This window comes from Tachyglossus aculeatus, chromosome 8 (genome assembly GCF_015852505.1).
Source record: "Tachyglossus aculeatus isolate mTacAcu1 chromosome 8, mTacAcu1.pri, whole genome shotgun sequence".
Taxonomy (NCBI): Eukaryota; Metazoa; Chordata; class Mammalia; order Monotremata; family Tachyglossidae; genus Tachyglossus; species Tachyglossus aculeatus.
Window position 1 is genome coordinate 20,086,218 of NC_052073.1, and position 16,339 is coordinate 20,102,556.

At 43.4% G+C, this 16,339-nt stretch overlaps 1 protein-coding gene across 2 annotated transcripts in view; it reads left to right on the forward strand.

Annotated features, from left to right (window-relative positions):
* Positions 1-7,875: 7,875 nt before the first annotated feature.
* The window catches only part of SLC17A9 (solute carrier family 17 member 9), a 34,794-nt gene continuing 26,330 nt past the window's right edge, over positions 7,876-16,339 (forward strand). Inside the window, exon 1 of one of the 2 annotated variants that reach the window (XM_038750384.1) lies at positions 7,876-8,042. In XM_038750384.1, coding sequence (XP_038606312.1) covers positions 8,005-8,042 — 38 coding nt within the window. In that variant the 5' untranslated portion in view covers positions 7,876-8,004. Of the gene's footprint in view, positions 8,043-13,115; positions 13,163-16,339 lie in introns of those variants that run through there. The other variant, XM_038750385.1, reaches the window with a different exon arrangement.

Consider the following 16,339-nt stretch of genomic DNA (forward strand, 5'->3'; position numbering starts at 1 on the left):
TGAAATGTATAGATTATGGGAATACTGTACCCAGGAAGTACCTTCAAGACAAGTATCAGTATACGAATGGATTTTGTTATATGCATGAAATGTCTTATTTGGTAGATACATGGTTGGTATTTTGTTATTCCCATTATTGTCAAATAGTAATTTTGATAAGCTATATTAAAAGCCACTTTGAATTTGCTGTTACTAAATATCAGAAACCCAGGCTTTGGCTTTTTTGTTTTTTGTGCAATATTGTCCATAGTTTAAAAGATGCTATTAATGTTGAACTGAATAGGTGTAGTCAAAAGTGGGTATTTAGTGTATTGTTTCAGTACAGTCACTTTTCCCATACACAAACTATATCTTAATTTCCAATGTAATTTAGTATTATGAAAAGTTGCTCTATAACCAGACTTAAACTTTTTGCCTCAATCCCTGCATTTGACCTTACTGTCCCAATAGAAAACATAACTTGGAAGTTTTACTATGACACCCCCCCCCCCGTTTTTTTTTTTGTTTGTTTTTTTGCCTTTTACACTCTTTTGGTAAAGTGCCTTGAGAATAACAGGAATGAACACATTTCTGACAGTGCCAGTACTTCCTATATTTCTGACAAAATGGAAATGTAGGGTAATTACAATAATAATTTTGGGATTTAAGCCTTTACTGTGTGCCAAGTACTCTGTGCTAGGTTAGATGATTAGATGAGACACAATCCCTGTCCCCCATGGGGCTCACAGCCTAAATGGGAAAGAGAACAGGTGTTCTATCCCCATTTTACAGATTAAGAAACTGAGGCACAAAAAAGTTGTGACTTGTTCAAGGTCACAGAGCAGGCAAGTAGCTGAGTTGGTTTAGAACCCAGGACTCCTGACTTCTAATCCTGTGTGCCTTCCACTAGGCCACACTGCTGTCACATAACTATCTTATAAACATCCTCCCTTGCCCTAAAAACCCTTCCAGAACATACCATTTGGACTGTATTTTTCCTACTTGAAAACCTGAGAGGAAATAATGGTTTTCCTTATATAGTGTTTGTCTTGTGTGAAAAAGGTAACAATACAAGCTATTACACATTCCTGGGGAATGATAGAATTAAAGTTAGTACTTTAAGAGTCAGAGTGCATGTTCTTTTCAGTCTTTTCATATGAGTTTAGGATCCTTGGCTTTGTAAATCCCAAGCACTGCCTCAAAACTTTTAGGTAAAGTGTTGTGAGTGATCAATTTAAAGAGGCTGGGGTACCTTCTTAAATTTCATTTTGAAAGATTTCTGTAAACCATCATGTATTTTGCAGAGTGGGGAAAGGTAATGTTTGTCATAATTGAATTATGTGTTGAACTTGTCTCGCCTGTATTCTTTTAGGGGAATTTTCCCCAAGGGAGCTATTCCAGTCAAGGGAAAGGATGAACAAAAACACTAAATTAAAATTAAAGCTAATTGGTTTTTTATCTGGAATTTCCCCCCCTCCATACTGAAAATAGCTTGACTGGTACAAGGTGCCTTAAGTGTTGGCAAACTAAGTGAAAAATTAGCCCAGGTTAAATACTGTTACTTAGTTTTCATTCAGACATGTAAAGTCTGATTTTGCTTGGTTGAAAATCTCAGACCTTAGCCCGGGAAGCAAATACTGTTTGAAATTGGTGGAGTATAATTAGAAATGTAAATGTACAGTTTTATATACAGATACTGTACAAGACTATAGCATGCAGTACACGCCTTTGCAGCAGTTAATTCCTGCAATTCTTAATTATGCCTGAGCAGAATGCCCTGCCCGTTTTTCCCCTTCCATCTCAACTCTTTCTGAAATTGTAGGAGTATTTGTCTTTCATGCCAGTTCTTATTTGAAAGAAACGCATTTACTCTATTTCACAGGATGTATACATGGAAATATTTTTTCCTATAAAAAGAAGTATTTGGTTGTCAGGAAAGAGAGGTTAATTTCATGTAATATCCCATTTATATTTGAGGGACCAAAGATAAACACATTCTTATATGTTGTCTGTGCTCTTTTACCTTTACACTTCCCCATTTTGGTTAATTTGTTTACAGTTGCTATGTCTTACCTCTCCTAAATTATTGGTTTCCTCTTAGAATTTTCCTCCCACCATTTGATCCATTTTTTAAATGGAAAATCTGATCCTATTTTCCCTAAAGCATCTTTTAGCAGACACATTTTGGAAATCTTAAGTGGAAATGATCAACTTACGAGTCTCTCTCTTAAAATGACTATAAGCCAGGATTTCCTGAGCTAGTCGCTAGACAACTTTTTACTTTACAACTTCTCTTGCCAAATAAAATTGGAGGAAATCGACCATTCTGTTTTTTGATGATGCCACCGATGTCTTCAAATCTTTGCTTTTAGGGTGTGCTGTTGTTAACTTTGAGACAGTATTTGTGTAAAGATACAGAAAATATGTTTTTATGAAGTTTGTCAAATAGAAATACAGCAATCTCTTCTACATCTCTTCAGGGAGTTTTGAAAATGAGTGGGAGCTTCATAGGTGAAAGAAGTATTCAGAGCCCGGGAGAGAAGGCTGAGAACTGGACCTCTGGCAATTTGAAAATGTATATGCATTAAGTTCATACACTAGAGAGGCAAGTGAGGGGAGAAGGATAAGTACTTTGAGCTGGAAAACTAAACGCATTTATACGAGCATGCACACATATACAATTTCATGTATTAACCATTTATTTGTGAGGAAAAGTGAAAAGGAAATTTGTGTAAATGATATTTAGGAAACATTCTTTGAGCTATAAGAAAACTAGGGACTTAAAACATGCAAGACATATTTTCTGTCACTTTCATAGTGTTGTTCCTTAGCAGAAGCATTTCCCTTTCAATCCAATCTGTACACCTGTGCAGAATTTTAGAAAGGCAGTTAGGCATAAATTGGGTCTATTACTAGAAAATTTTGACAGTTTGGTCACATGCTTATTACACTATCTAACGGGCTTTGCATGTAGTAAGTACTTAACTTACTACGTGCAAAGTAGTGTGGCTCAGTGGAAAGAGCACGGGCTTGAGAGTCAGAGGGTGTGAGTTCTAATTTTACTTGCTTGCTGTGTGACCTTGGGCAAGTCACTTAACTTCTCTGTGCCTGTTACCTCATCTGTAAAATGGGGATTAAAAGTGTGAAACCCACGTGGGACAACCTGATTACCTTGTATCTACCCCCGTGCTTAGAACAGTGCTTAGCACATGGTAAGCACTTAACAATCAATCAATCAATCATATTTATTGAGCGCTTACTGTGTGCAGAGCACTTTACTAAGCGCTTGGGAAGTACAAGTTGGCAACATATAGAGACAAATACTGCAATTATATTTACTAGTGCTTTCATGGTGACTGTAAACTCCTTGTGGGCAGGAATCGTGTCTACTGTGTTGCACTGTGCTCTCCCAATTGCTTAGTATGTTGCTCTGCACACAGTAATGGCTTGGTAAATGTCATTGATGTACTCCCAATTTGAGGGACACAAGACTCCTGGCCACACGATATCACAGTTTCTTGCTGCATTTACATTTTTGTTTAGTCTTTTTCCTCTAAAATTTTAGTGGGGAATCTTAGAGATTTGCTCATGTTTGGCATTAAAAATGTGAATTGTCCTAGCGTGAAATTGATGGGCCCAGTTTTTGCAGCCACTGCTGAGTTCTCGCCTGCTATGTTTCTGCCATCTGCCCAGCAACACGACCCTTCCCTCATTCAGTCCAACGCCCATTGCTCCTACCAACTAGTCCAGACCTTTAATTCCCTACTGCGATCTCCAGTGCCCCCTGGGCCTCTCACCCCTGCTAATTCTGTCAATTACTTGGCATCCAAAACTGAAGCCAGCAAGCGTGAGTGCCCCCCAAAATCTCCTTCACCTTCCCAGCACCTTCTCCCCTTCTCTACCCCCAGAGTTGGTAGGCACATTCCCTCTAAGAGTAGCTTCCCTCTTGTCAAGGGTTTCATCCTTCTGTCCTTGCCCATGGGAGATATTGTTATTAGTCATATTTATTGAGTGCTCAGTGTCCCGGCTCTGCCACTTGTCAGCTGTGTGACTTTGGGCAAGTCACTTCACTTCTCTGGGCCTCAGTTCCCTCATCTGTAAAATAGGGCTGAAGACTGAGACCCACGTGGGACAACCTGTTAGCCTTGTATCTCCCCCAGTGCTTAGAACAGTGCTTGGCACATAGTGCTTAACAAATACCATCATCATCATCATTAGTATTATTACCAAGCGCTTGGGAGAGTACCATATAACTAATTCCGCCTCCACCACTTGTTAGCCATGTGACCTTGGGCAGGTCACTTAACTTCTGTGTCTCAGTTCCCTCATCTGTAAAATAGGGATTAAAAGTGTGAGCCCATGTGGGACAACCTTGTATCTACCCTAGGGCTTAGAACAGTCCTCAGCACATGGTAAGCGCTTAACGAGTACCATCATTATTATTATTAGCAAAGACAACCCTGGACCCAACGAACTCACAGGCTCAAGGGGTTAAAAGGGAAATCTCATTTTGTGGGGAGAGTCCCTTATCTCCCCAGCGCCTCCGTGCCATTCCGTGCAAAGAGATGCAAAACGTTCAGGACGAGAGTCCTCTGTGGCCAGGTGATGATGATGATGGCATTTGTTAAGCTCTTACTATGTACCAAGCACTGTTCTAAGCGCTGGGGGGATACAAGGTGATCAGGTTGTCCCTTGGGGGGCTCACAGTCTTAACTCCCATTTTACAGATGAGGGAAGAGAGGCATAAAGAAGTTGACTCGCCCAAAGCACACAGCTGACAAGTGGCAGAACCGGGATTCAGCGTGGCTCGGTGGAAAGAGCACGGGCTTTGGAGTCAGAGGTCATGGGTTTGAATCCCGACTCCGCCACTTGTCTGCTGTGTGACCTTGGGCAAGTCACCTAACTTCTATGAGCCTCAGTTACCTCATCTGTAAAACGGGGATTAAGACTGTGAGCCCCACATGAGACAACTTGATCACCTTGTATCCCCCCCGCGCTTAGAACTGTGCTCTGCACATAGTAAGCGCTTAACAAATGCCATCATTATTATTATTATTATTATTAAGTCACTTCTCTGTGTTTTAGTTCCCTCATCTGTAAAATGGGGATTAAGATTGTGAGCCCCACGTGAGACAATTTGATCACCTTGTATCCCCCAGCGCTTAGAACAGTGCTGTGCACATAGTAAGCGCTTAACAAATGCCATCATTATTATTATTAAATCACAACTTCTCTGTGCCTTAGTTATCTCATCTGTAAAATGGGGATTAAGATTGTGAGCCCCACGTGGGACAACCTGATCACCTTGTATCCCCCCCCAGCGCTTAGAACAGTGCTGTGCACATAGTAAGCGCTTAACAAATGCCATCATCTTTATTATTGTCACAACTTCTCTGTGCCTTAGTTACCTCATCTGTAAAATGGGGATTAAGATTGTGAGCCCCACGTGAGACAACTTGATCACCTTGTATCCCCCCAGCGTTTAGAACAGTGCTGTGCACATAGTAAGCGCTTAACAAATGCCATCATTATTATTATTGTCACAACTTCTCTGTGCCTTAGTTACCTCATCTGTAAAATGGGGATTAAGAGTGTAAACCCCACGTGAGACAACTTGATCACCAGCGCTTAACAAATGCCATCATCATTATTATTAAGTCACTTAACTTCTCTGTGCCTTAGTTACCTCATCTGTAAAATGGGGATTAAAATTGTGAGCCCCACGTGAGACAACTTGATCACCTTGTATCCCCCCCCAGGGCTTAGAACAGTGCTGTGCACATAGTAAGCGCTTAAATGCCATCATCATTATTATTGTCACAACTTCTCTGTGCCTCAGTTACCTCATCTGTACAATGGGGATTAAGATTGTGAGCCCCACGTGAGACAACTTGATCACCAGTGCTTAATAAATGCCATCATTATTATTATTAAGTCACTTAACTTCTCTGTGCCTCAGTTACCTCATCTGTACAATGGGGATTAAGATTGTGAGCCCCACGTGAGACAATTTGATCACCTTGTATCCCCCAGCGCTTAGAACAGTGCTGTGCACATAGTAAGCGCTTAACAAATGCCATCATTATGATTATTGTCACAACTTCTCTGTGCCTTAGTTCCCTCATCTGTACAATGGGGATTAAGATTGTGAGCCCCACGTGAGACAACTTGATCACCAGCGCTTAACAAATGCCATCATTATTATTAAGCCACAACTTCTCTGTGCCTTAGTTACCTCATCTGTAAAATGGGGATTAAGATTGTGAGACAACTTGATCACCTTGTATCCTCCCCAGGGTTTAGAACAGTGCTTTGCACATAGTAAGCGCTTAACAAATACCATCATCATTACTATTATTGTCACAATTTCTCTGTGCCTCAGTTACCTCATCTGTACAATGGGGATTAAGATTGTGAGCCCCACGTGAGACAACTTGATCACCAGTGCTTAACAAATGCCATCATTATTATTATTAAGTCACTTAACTTCTCTGTGCCTCAGTTACCTCATCTGTACAATGGGGATTAAGATTGTGAGCCCCACGTGAGACAATTTGATCACCTTGTATCCCCCAGCGCTTAGAACAGTGCTGTGCACATAGTAAGCGCTTAACAAATGCCATCATTATGATTATTGTCACAACTTCTCTGTGCCTTAGTTCCCTCATCTGTACAATGGGGATTAAGATTGTGAGCCCCACGTGAGACAACTTGATCACCAGCGCTTAACAAATGCCATCATTATTATTAAGCCACAACTTCTCTGTGCCTTAGTTACCTCATCTGTAAAATGGGGATTAAGATTGTGAGACAACTTGATCACCTTGTATCCTCCCCAGGGTTTAGAACAGTGCTTTGCACATAGTAAGCGCTTAACAAATACCATCATCATTACTATTATTGTCACAATTTCTCTGTGCCTCAGTTACCTCATCTGTACAATGGGGATTAAGATTGTGAGCCCCACGTGAGACAACCTGATCACCTTGTATCCCCCCCAGGGCTTAGAACAGTGCTTTGCACATAGTAAGTGCTTAACAAATACCATTATTATTATTATTATTATTCGAACCCAAGCCCTCTGGCTTCCGAGCCAAGCCAGTGTGCCACGCTGCTTCGGGCGACCTCCGGGCCGGGTCGCCAACGGTGGGCAGGGTGCCATCGACCCCCGGCCCACGTCCTGCCCCGGGCCTGGAATGCCCTCCCTCTGCCCATCCGCCAAACTAGCTCTCTTCCTCCCTTCAAGTCCCTACTGAGAGCTCACCTCCTCCAGGAGGCCTTCCTAGACTGAGCCCCTTCCTTCCTCTGCCCCTCTCCATCCCCCCATCTTACCTCCTTCCTTCCCCACAGCACCTGTATATATGTGTATATGTTTGTACATATTTATTACTCTATTTTACTTGTCCATATCTGTTCTATTTATTTTGGTAGTACGTTTGGTTTGCTCTCCGTCTCCCCCTTTTAGACTGCGAGCCCACTGTTGGGTAGGGACCGGCTCTATATGTTGCCAACTTGGACTTCCCAAGCGCTTCGTACAGTGCTCTGCACACAGTAAGCGCTCAATAAATGCGATTGATTAATTGACCGTCTCTCTATGTTAACAACTTGGACTTCCCAAGCGCTTAGTCCAGTGCTCTGCACACAGTAAGCGCTCAATAAATACGATTGATTGGGCAGAGGGGGCGGGCCCCGCCCTTAGGGACCGCCCGGGCAGGAAGAGCCGCTCCGCCTGACACGTGGACTTGGGGCCGCGCCCCCCACCCGCCCGCCCGCCCGGGCCTCGGCCGTGCCAACCGGGGTCGGTGGGTGGGCGGAGGGGGGACGAGCCGCCTTGCCAAGGCGACCGGCCGGGGCCCCCAATAACACTTGCCCCCCCACCACACTTGCCCCCCACCCCCAACGCCGCCCGTGGCCTCCGGAGTTTGCAAACTTGCAGCTCAGTCGTTTCCCTTCCACCCTCTCTCCCCGCCGCGTCCTCACTCGCTGCAGCAGCCCCCGAGGGGCAAATCGCCTTATCACGAAAGGATGAAGAGAGACGGGGGTGGAGATCTTTACTGGACCAGGTAAGGCTTATCCTCTCACAGCTCTAAAACCCCTTTTCATTCATTCAGTCGTATTTATTGTGCGCTTACGGTGTGCAGAGCACTGTACCGAGCGCTTGGGAAGTACAAGTTGGCAACATATAGAGACGATCAATCAATCAATCGTATTTATTGAGCGCTTACTGTGTGCAGGGCACTACAAAGCGCTTGGGAAGAACAAGTTGGCAACATATAGAGACGGTCAATCAGTCGATCGTATTTATTGAGCGCTTACGGTGTGCAGAGCACTGTACGAAGCGCTTGGGAAGTACAAGTTGGCAACATATAGAGACGGTCAGTCAATCAATCGTATTTATTGAGCGCTTATGGTGTGCAGAGCACTGTACTAAGCGCCTGGGAAGTACAAGTTGGCAACATATAGAGATGGTCAATCAATCAATCAATCACATTTATTGAGCGCTTACGGTGTGCAGATCACTGTACTAAGCGCTTGGGAAGTACAAGTTGGCCACATATAGAGACAGTCAATCAATAAATCAATCAATCGTATTTATTGAGTGCTTACTGTGTGCAGAGCACTATTAAGCGCTTGGGAAGTACAAGTTGGCAACATATAGAGACGATCAATCAATCAATCATATTTATTGAGTGCTTACTGTGTGCAGAGCACTACTAAGCGCTTGGGAAGTACAAGTTGGCAACATATAGAGACAGTCAATCAATCAATCAATCGTATTTATTGAGCGCTTACTGTGTGCAGAGCACTGTACTAAGCGCTTGGGAAGTACAAGTTGGCAACATACAGAGATGGTCCCTACCCAACAGCAGGCTCACAGTCTAGAAGGGGGAGACAGAGAACAAAACCAAACATATTAACAAAATAAAATAAATAGAATAGATATGTACAAGTAAAATAAATAAATAAATGAGTAATAAAGCGCTTGGGAAGTACAAGTTGGCAACATATAGAGACGGTCCCTACCCAACAGTGGGCTCACAGTCTAGAAGGGGGAGACCGACAACAAAACATATTAACAAAATAAAATAAATAGAATAAATATGTGCAAATAAAATAGAGTAATACATACGTACAAACATATATACAGGTGGAGTGGGAAGGGGAAGCAGGTAAGGTGGGGTGGTGGGGAGGGGGAGAGGAAGGAGGGGGCTCAGTCTGGGAAGGCCTCCTGGAGGAGGTGAGCTCTCAGTAGGGCTTTGAAGGGAGGAAGCAGAGCTAGCTTGGCGGATGTGTGGAGGGAGGGCATTCTAGGCCAGGGGGAGGACGTGGGCCGGGGGTTCTTTCATTCATTCAACCGTATTTATTGAGCGCTTGCTGTGTGCGGAGCACTGTAATAATAATAATGATGGCATTTTGTTAAGCGCTTATTATGTGCAAAGCACTGTTTTAAGTGCTGGGGAAGTTACAGGGTGATCAGATTGGTCCACGGGGGGCTCACAGTTTTAATCCCCATTTTACAGATGAGGTAACTGAGGCCCAGAGAAGTGAAATGATTGGCCCAAAGTCACACAGCTTACAGTCGGCGGAGCTGTGATTTGAACCCATGACCTCTGACTCCAAAGCCCGGGCTCTTTCCACTGAGCCACACTGCTTCTCCAAGCGCTCTGTACTAAGCACTTGGGAAGTGCAAGTTCATTCATTCATTCAGTCGTATTTATTGAGCACTTACTGTGTGCAGAGCACTGTACTAAGCGCTTGGGAAGTACAAGTTGGCAAGTCGGCAACATATAGAGACGGTCCCTATCCAACAATGGGCTCACAGGCTAGAAGGGGGAGACAGACAACAAAACAAATCATGTAGACAGGGGACCTGATTATTCATTCATTCAATCGTATTTATTGAGCGCTTACTGTGTGCACGGCACTGTACTAAGCACTTGCGAAGTACAAGTTGGTAACATATAGAGATGGTCCCTACCCAATAGCGGGCTATAATGATAATAATAGTGATGATGCTGTTTAAGCGTTTACTATGTGACAGGCACTGTAATAATAATAATGATGATATTTGTTAAGCGCTTAGTATAATAATGATGGCATTTGTTAAAAGCTTACTATGTGCGAAGCACTGTTCTAAGCGCTGGGGTAGCTACTGGGTAATCAGGTTGTCCCATGTGGGGCTCACGGGCTAGAAGGGGGAGACAGACAACAAAACAAATCATGTAGACAGGGGACCTGATTATTCATTCATTCAATCGTATTTATTGAGCGCTTACTGTGTGCACAGCACTGTACTAAGCACTTGCGAAGTACAAGTTGGTAACATATAGAGATGGTCCCTACCCAATAGCGGGCTATAATGATAATAATAGTGATGATGCTGTTTAAGCGTTTACTATGTGACAGGCACTGTAATAATAATAATGATGATATTTGTTAAGCGCTTAGTATAATAATGATGGCATTTGTTAAAAGCTTACTATGTGCGAAGCACTGTTCTAAGCGCTGGGGTAGCTACTGGGTAATCAGGTTGTCCCATGTGGGGCTCACAGTCTTAATCCCCATTTTACAGATGAGGGAATTGAGGCACAGAATTTAAGCGCTGGGGTGGACACCAGCAAATCCAGTCGGACGCAATCCCTGTCCCATGTGGGGCTCACAGTCTCAATCCCCGTTTAGCAGATGAGGTAACTGAGGCACAGGGAAGTGAAGTTCCTTCAGTTGTATTTATTGAGTGCTTACGGTGTGCAGAACACTGTACTGAGCGCTTGGAAAGTATAATTCAGCAATAAAGAGTGACAATCCTTGCTCACAACGGGCTTACAGTCTAGAAGACTATCTACCCCTGTGCTTGGCACAGAGTAAGCTCTGAACATGCCCCACAGTCACTATTTTCCTTTGACTATCCCTGGACTTGCCCTCTGCATTTTTAAAACACTTCAAAACTTACAGTGCGTGGTATCACGGGGTTATAAATGTCCTCAGAAGATAACCGAAAAATGGAAAGGCAGAGTAAATTAAGGTGTCTCAGAACAAAAGATAGCATCCCTCATCCGTGGCAAATACCTTGCCCGGTGGCGGGGATTTCCCCGCCTTTTCCTCTCTTTCTGTTTCTCTCTTTCGAGTGCCCAGGAAACAGATGCAAGGGAACTTGTAGCAGAGGGATCTTTGGCTCTGCTGAGCTGACGCTGACACCTAGGCTGACACCTTACCATCTTCTCCGTATGCCTTCATGTCAAATTGCTTGCTTTGGAAGATACAGGAAAAATGGAGATGGCCGGGCCGAAGAGATGGCCGGAATAGTAGTGATGCGGATCAGTAAGCAAGGACAAAGAATCTTGGAATATGACCGGAGAGGATTCCAGGGCAGTGAAACCTGGCCTCTCCCCTCTCCCCGTCATCTGCCTGCAGTGAGAACTCTACGGACCGATTAATCTGGTATTGATTATTTCCACCCTGTCCACGAAGTGTCCTAGTAAGAGATCTGGGTGGAGAGTAGGAATGTGTGATCCCCCCTCTTATTCTCAGTGACTGTAGAAAAGTTACTGCACCTGAAAATGGAGGTCAGCCCCCTTCTTACCTGACAAACCTGGTTTGAAGACGAGATCGGGATGCAGTGTTATATTGTGATATCTGCATTTTAACATAAGCACAGAGGAAAACTTAAGGAGAAAGGCAGGTCATGGGAGCCGAAACAAAAGGCAAAGCAATACAAATCTTAAAAAATCTAAAAGCAAAAACCCGTGAGATAAAAGAGAAATAAGAAAGCCTGGTGAAAGGAAACAAACAGAGCCGAGTGAGCTAATAAATGACCTGAAAGATGAATCCACAACTGCCAAAAGCCAAACAATGTACCAAATCACAGTTTGCGCAGACTTTCTCTTCAAGCCGCTAGTTAAAAAAATCCAGCCATTCATTTTGGTTTAGTCAGAAAACTATTTATCATTTTGGGTACTCCACCCACATAGTTCGTTTCCTGCCTTCCACTTCTCACAATTGCAAGCTTCTCGGGGTGGAGGATGATTTCAGTGTAATTTCTCCTGTTTTTAAAGTATTATGATTGTTTATGGTTTTACAGTAATTTCCCCAAATTGTTACACTGAGATAAAAGATTAAAGGTATTGCCCACAAAAGGGCCAATAAAATGAAACAAGAAATGATATTTAACAAACCACATTTATACCTTCCTCAACTCCTTCAAGATTTTCACATTTTTTTATGCCTGCGGTTCTTGCGTGTGTCCATTTATATAAAACGTTTATATAGAACTATTCTACAAATGCCCAACCAAATAAAGGAAATTTCAGTAAAATTTCTTCAAGTTACCATCCTTGCTCTACCCTTTGGCACTTAATACGGATTTAACTCAGTGCTAGTCTCCTTGATATCATTTTCATGGTTCCACCTCGTAATTGCTCTGCAGTCCTAATGTGAAGGAATCCCTCAAAATTAGGAGGGAAGGAAGGTTGAGTGGATGTTTAAGTATGGTGTTTTGGCCAAACCCCAAAACATAATATTACCTTGAATTTATGTCATGCTTTTTATTTTTTCAAAATGGTTTCACATCAATTATCTCATTTTATCCCCACTGTATCCCTTTGAAGTTGTGAGGGAAGGTTTATTAAGAATTTTACAGCTGATGGAACAGGTCCAGAGAGGAGAAGATGCCTTGCCCAAGGTCACGCAGCCAGTGGGTAGCAGAGCTGCCTGGAACCTAAGTGTTTTGACTTCCCAAACCCGTGGTTTTTACATTAAATAGCATCGCTTCAAGGGAGGGTAGTAGAGCAAATCCACCTGAATACAGGTATTTTCTCTGAGACTTTCACCTCAATCCAAGTGCAGGGATTAGGGGCATGTCTCGCTCCATTATACTCTCTAAGTGCTTAATACAGTACTCTACCAGAGTAAGTGCTCAGTAAACATTATTGATTGATTGGGAGAGGACAGTAGAGTAAGTAGGCAGGACCTCTGCCTTCAAGGAGCTTAAATTATGCACACCTTGGGTGCCGGGGATAGTTTATCTTATCTGTTTACTTTTCTTCCAGCTCTTCAATGCTGCTTTACAGTAGTCACTTCATTAATATGGTTACTACTCCTGTTACCCTCCTAAGCCACATACTGGAGAATCACTTGGAGTTTTCTGCTTTTTCCAGAGCTGAGAGTCTTTGAGATGCTTCTACGGGTATTTATTCATTTAGGAGGTGTCAGTTCTGGTGGGGGGAGTCCTCCCCTGGGCAGTTTTGTGAGGATTCCTATGGTATTTGTTAAGCACTTAACTATGTGCCAGGCACTGTACTAAACCCTGGGGTTTAGTACAAGCAAATTAGGTTGGACACAGTCCATGCCTCACGTGGGGCTCATAGATGAGGTAACTGAAGCACAGAGACGATTAAGTGACTTGCCTAAGGTCATACAGCAGAAAAGTGGTGGAGCTGGGATTAGAACCCAAGTACTCCTGATTCCTGAGCCCGGGCTCGATCTCCTAGAGAAGCCGCGTGGCTTAGTGAAAAGATCACGGGCTTGGGAGTCAGAGGTCGTGGGTTCTAGTCCTGTCTCCGCCACTTGTCAGCTGTGTGACTTTGGGCAAGTCACTTCACTTCTCTGGGCCTCAGTTACCTCATCTGTAAAGTGGGGATTAAGAGTATGAGCCCCTCATGGGACAACCTGATCACCTTGTATGTACCCCAGTGTTTCAAACAGTGCTTGGCACATAGTAAGCATTTAACAAATACCGACATTATTATTATTATTATTATTATTATTACTAGGCCACACTGCTTCTAAATTGAGTGTACTATAGTCACCAGGGTGGAGTTCTGTTTCCAGCAAAGCATCTGCTTCTTTTTTTCTCTCTGAAACCTGCATTGACACTTTAGAAAGAACTCCAAACAGTTCTGGATACATGCTTCACTAGTCAGCCCAGCGAAGAATGGAAACTTGTTTCTTGTTCCAGAGGGAGGAGTAGGGAAAATAATAGCACACACAGAGGCCTCAGGTCAATTCTACACTGCCAGACCAAAGTAGTAGGTAACACATCAATCAATCATGTCTTAATAATTCAGGGAGAATAGGTCAAAATTCTTACCCTTTAAAAATGTCAGTGTGGCTTGTTTCTGACTAGTTGCCCCACTGGTTTGGGTTTGGGACAACACCTCTGTTTTCTTGGAAGTTGAGTGATCCGTTAAGCTTCCAGCACTGAAAGCAAAGAGAAGAGGCAGGGCAGCAGTAGTGGTAAAGGAAAACTCCAAACAGGAACAAATCTAGAGTTATAGCTAAGGACATCTGAGAAGCAGCATAGTCTAGTGGATAGAGCATGTGCCTGAGAGTCAGAAGGAACTAGGTCCTAATCCCCACTCTACCATCCCCGCTCTACCACTTGTCTGCTGTGTGACTTGGAGCAAGCCACTTCACTTCTTTGAGCCTCAGCTACCTCATCTGTAAAATGGGGATTGAAACTGTGAGCCCCATGTGGGACAGGGACTGTGTCCAACCTAGTTTGCGCGTATCCCCCCGCCCAGTGCTTAGTACAATGCCTGGCATCCAGTAAGTGCTTAACAAATACCACAGTTATTTTTATTGTTATTCTCTGGGCCTTGGTTACCACATCTGTAAAATGGGGATTAAGACTGTGTCCAACCCAATTATCTTGTATCCACTCCAGCGCTTAGTATGGTGCCTGGCATATAGTAAGTGCTTAACAAATACTACATATATGACGTTTAGGCTGGTTCATTTAGACAAAAGTAACTTTTTTTGCTTACTAAAACTAAGTGATTTCAACTGTAAATGGGCAGCATTTTTAGAATTTCCTTAATCAACAGGAAAGAGGAAAATTTAGAGCTGGATTATTGGCACTTCCTTCTGGAAACTTCAAGGGTTTGTACACTGATAGGACAACCACCCTCTTCCCAACTTGAGGCTTAGATCTCATTTAGCATTTGAAATGATGACTCATTCATTCATTCAGTCATATTTATTTAGTGCTTACTGTGTGCAGAGTACTGTACCAAGTGCTTGAGAAAGTACAATATCACAATAAACAGTGATAATCCCTGCCCAAAATGAGAGATTAACTACCTGCTTCCCTGTTTGCTTTTTTTGTTGGGAACTAAAATGTCCACTCTTCTCAAGAAACACTGCTGTAGTTAAAATGAACTGGAGACCCTTATGGGGGTACTGATTTTTAGGTAAAGCTAAGTGCCTGTCAGGTAATATTTGATTGCCTTCTCTGAAGTGATCCTGCCAGGTCTAGGCTCTGCAGGAGGTTGCAAAAAAAGAAAGTTCAGAAGTCGTAAATGGTAATTATTGAGTGCCTACTGAGTATAGTGCACTGTTCCCAGCATTTGAGGAAGTACAGCACAACCGAAGGAAAAGACATGCTCTTGTTCTAGAGAAGAAACAGAAAATGGACAAGTACAGTTACCCCAGATTGCAATAAATTTGATGTAGAGGCATAACATATAAAACCCTGTTTTCTCCTTGCAAGGTGCAACCATGTGTTCCCAAAACCAATGACAGGGAGAAAGCCTGTCCCATATTTTCTGCTCCAACCAAATTTGTCTAGTATTCATTCATTCAATTCATTCAATCGTATTTATTGAGCGCTTACCGTGTGCAGAGCACTGTACTAAGCTCTTGGTAAGTACAAATCGGCAACATATACAGTCCCTACCCAACAACGGGCTTACAGTCTAGAAGGGGGAGACAGACAACAAAACAAAACATGTGAACAGGTGTCAAGTCATCAGAATAAATAGAAGTAAAGCTAGATGCACATCATTAACAAAATAAAAAGAATAGTAAATATGTACAAGTAAAATAAATAATGTAATAAATCTGTAGAAACATATATACAGGTGCTGTGGGGAGGGGAAGGAGGTAGGGCGGGGGGAAGGGGAGGGGGAGAGGAAGGAGGGGGCTCAGTCTGGGAAGGCCTCCTGGAGGAGGTGAGCTCTCAGTAGGGCTTTGAAGGGAGGAAGACAGCAAGCTTGGCGGATGTGTGGAGGGAGGGCACTCCAGGCCAGGAAGAGGACATGGGCCAGGGGTCAACGGCGGGACAGGCGAGAACGAGGTACAGTGAGGAGGTTAGCAGCAGAGGAGTGGAGGGTGCAGGCTGGGCTGTAGAAGGAAAGAAGGGAGGTGAGGTAGGAGGGGGTGAGGTGATGGACAGCCTCGAAGCCGAGAGTGAGGAGTTTTTGCCTGATGCGTGGGTTTACTGGTAGCCACTGGAGATTTTTGAGGAGGGGAGTAACATGCCCAGAGTGTTTCTGCACAAAGATGATCTGGGCAGCAGTGTGAAGTATAGACTGAAGTGGGGAGAGACAGGAGTATGGGAGATCAGAGAGGAGGCTGATGCAGT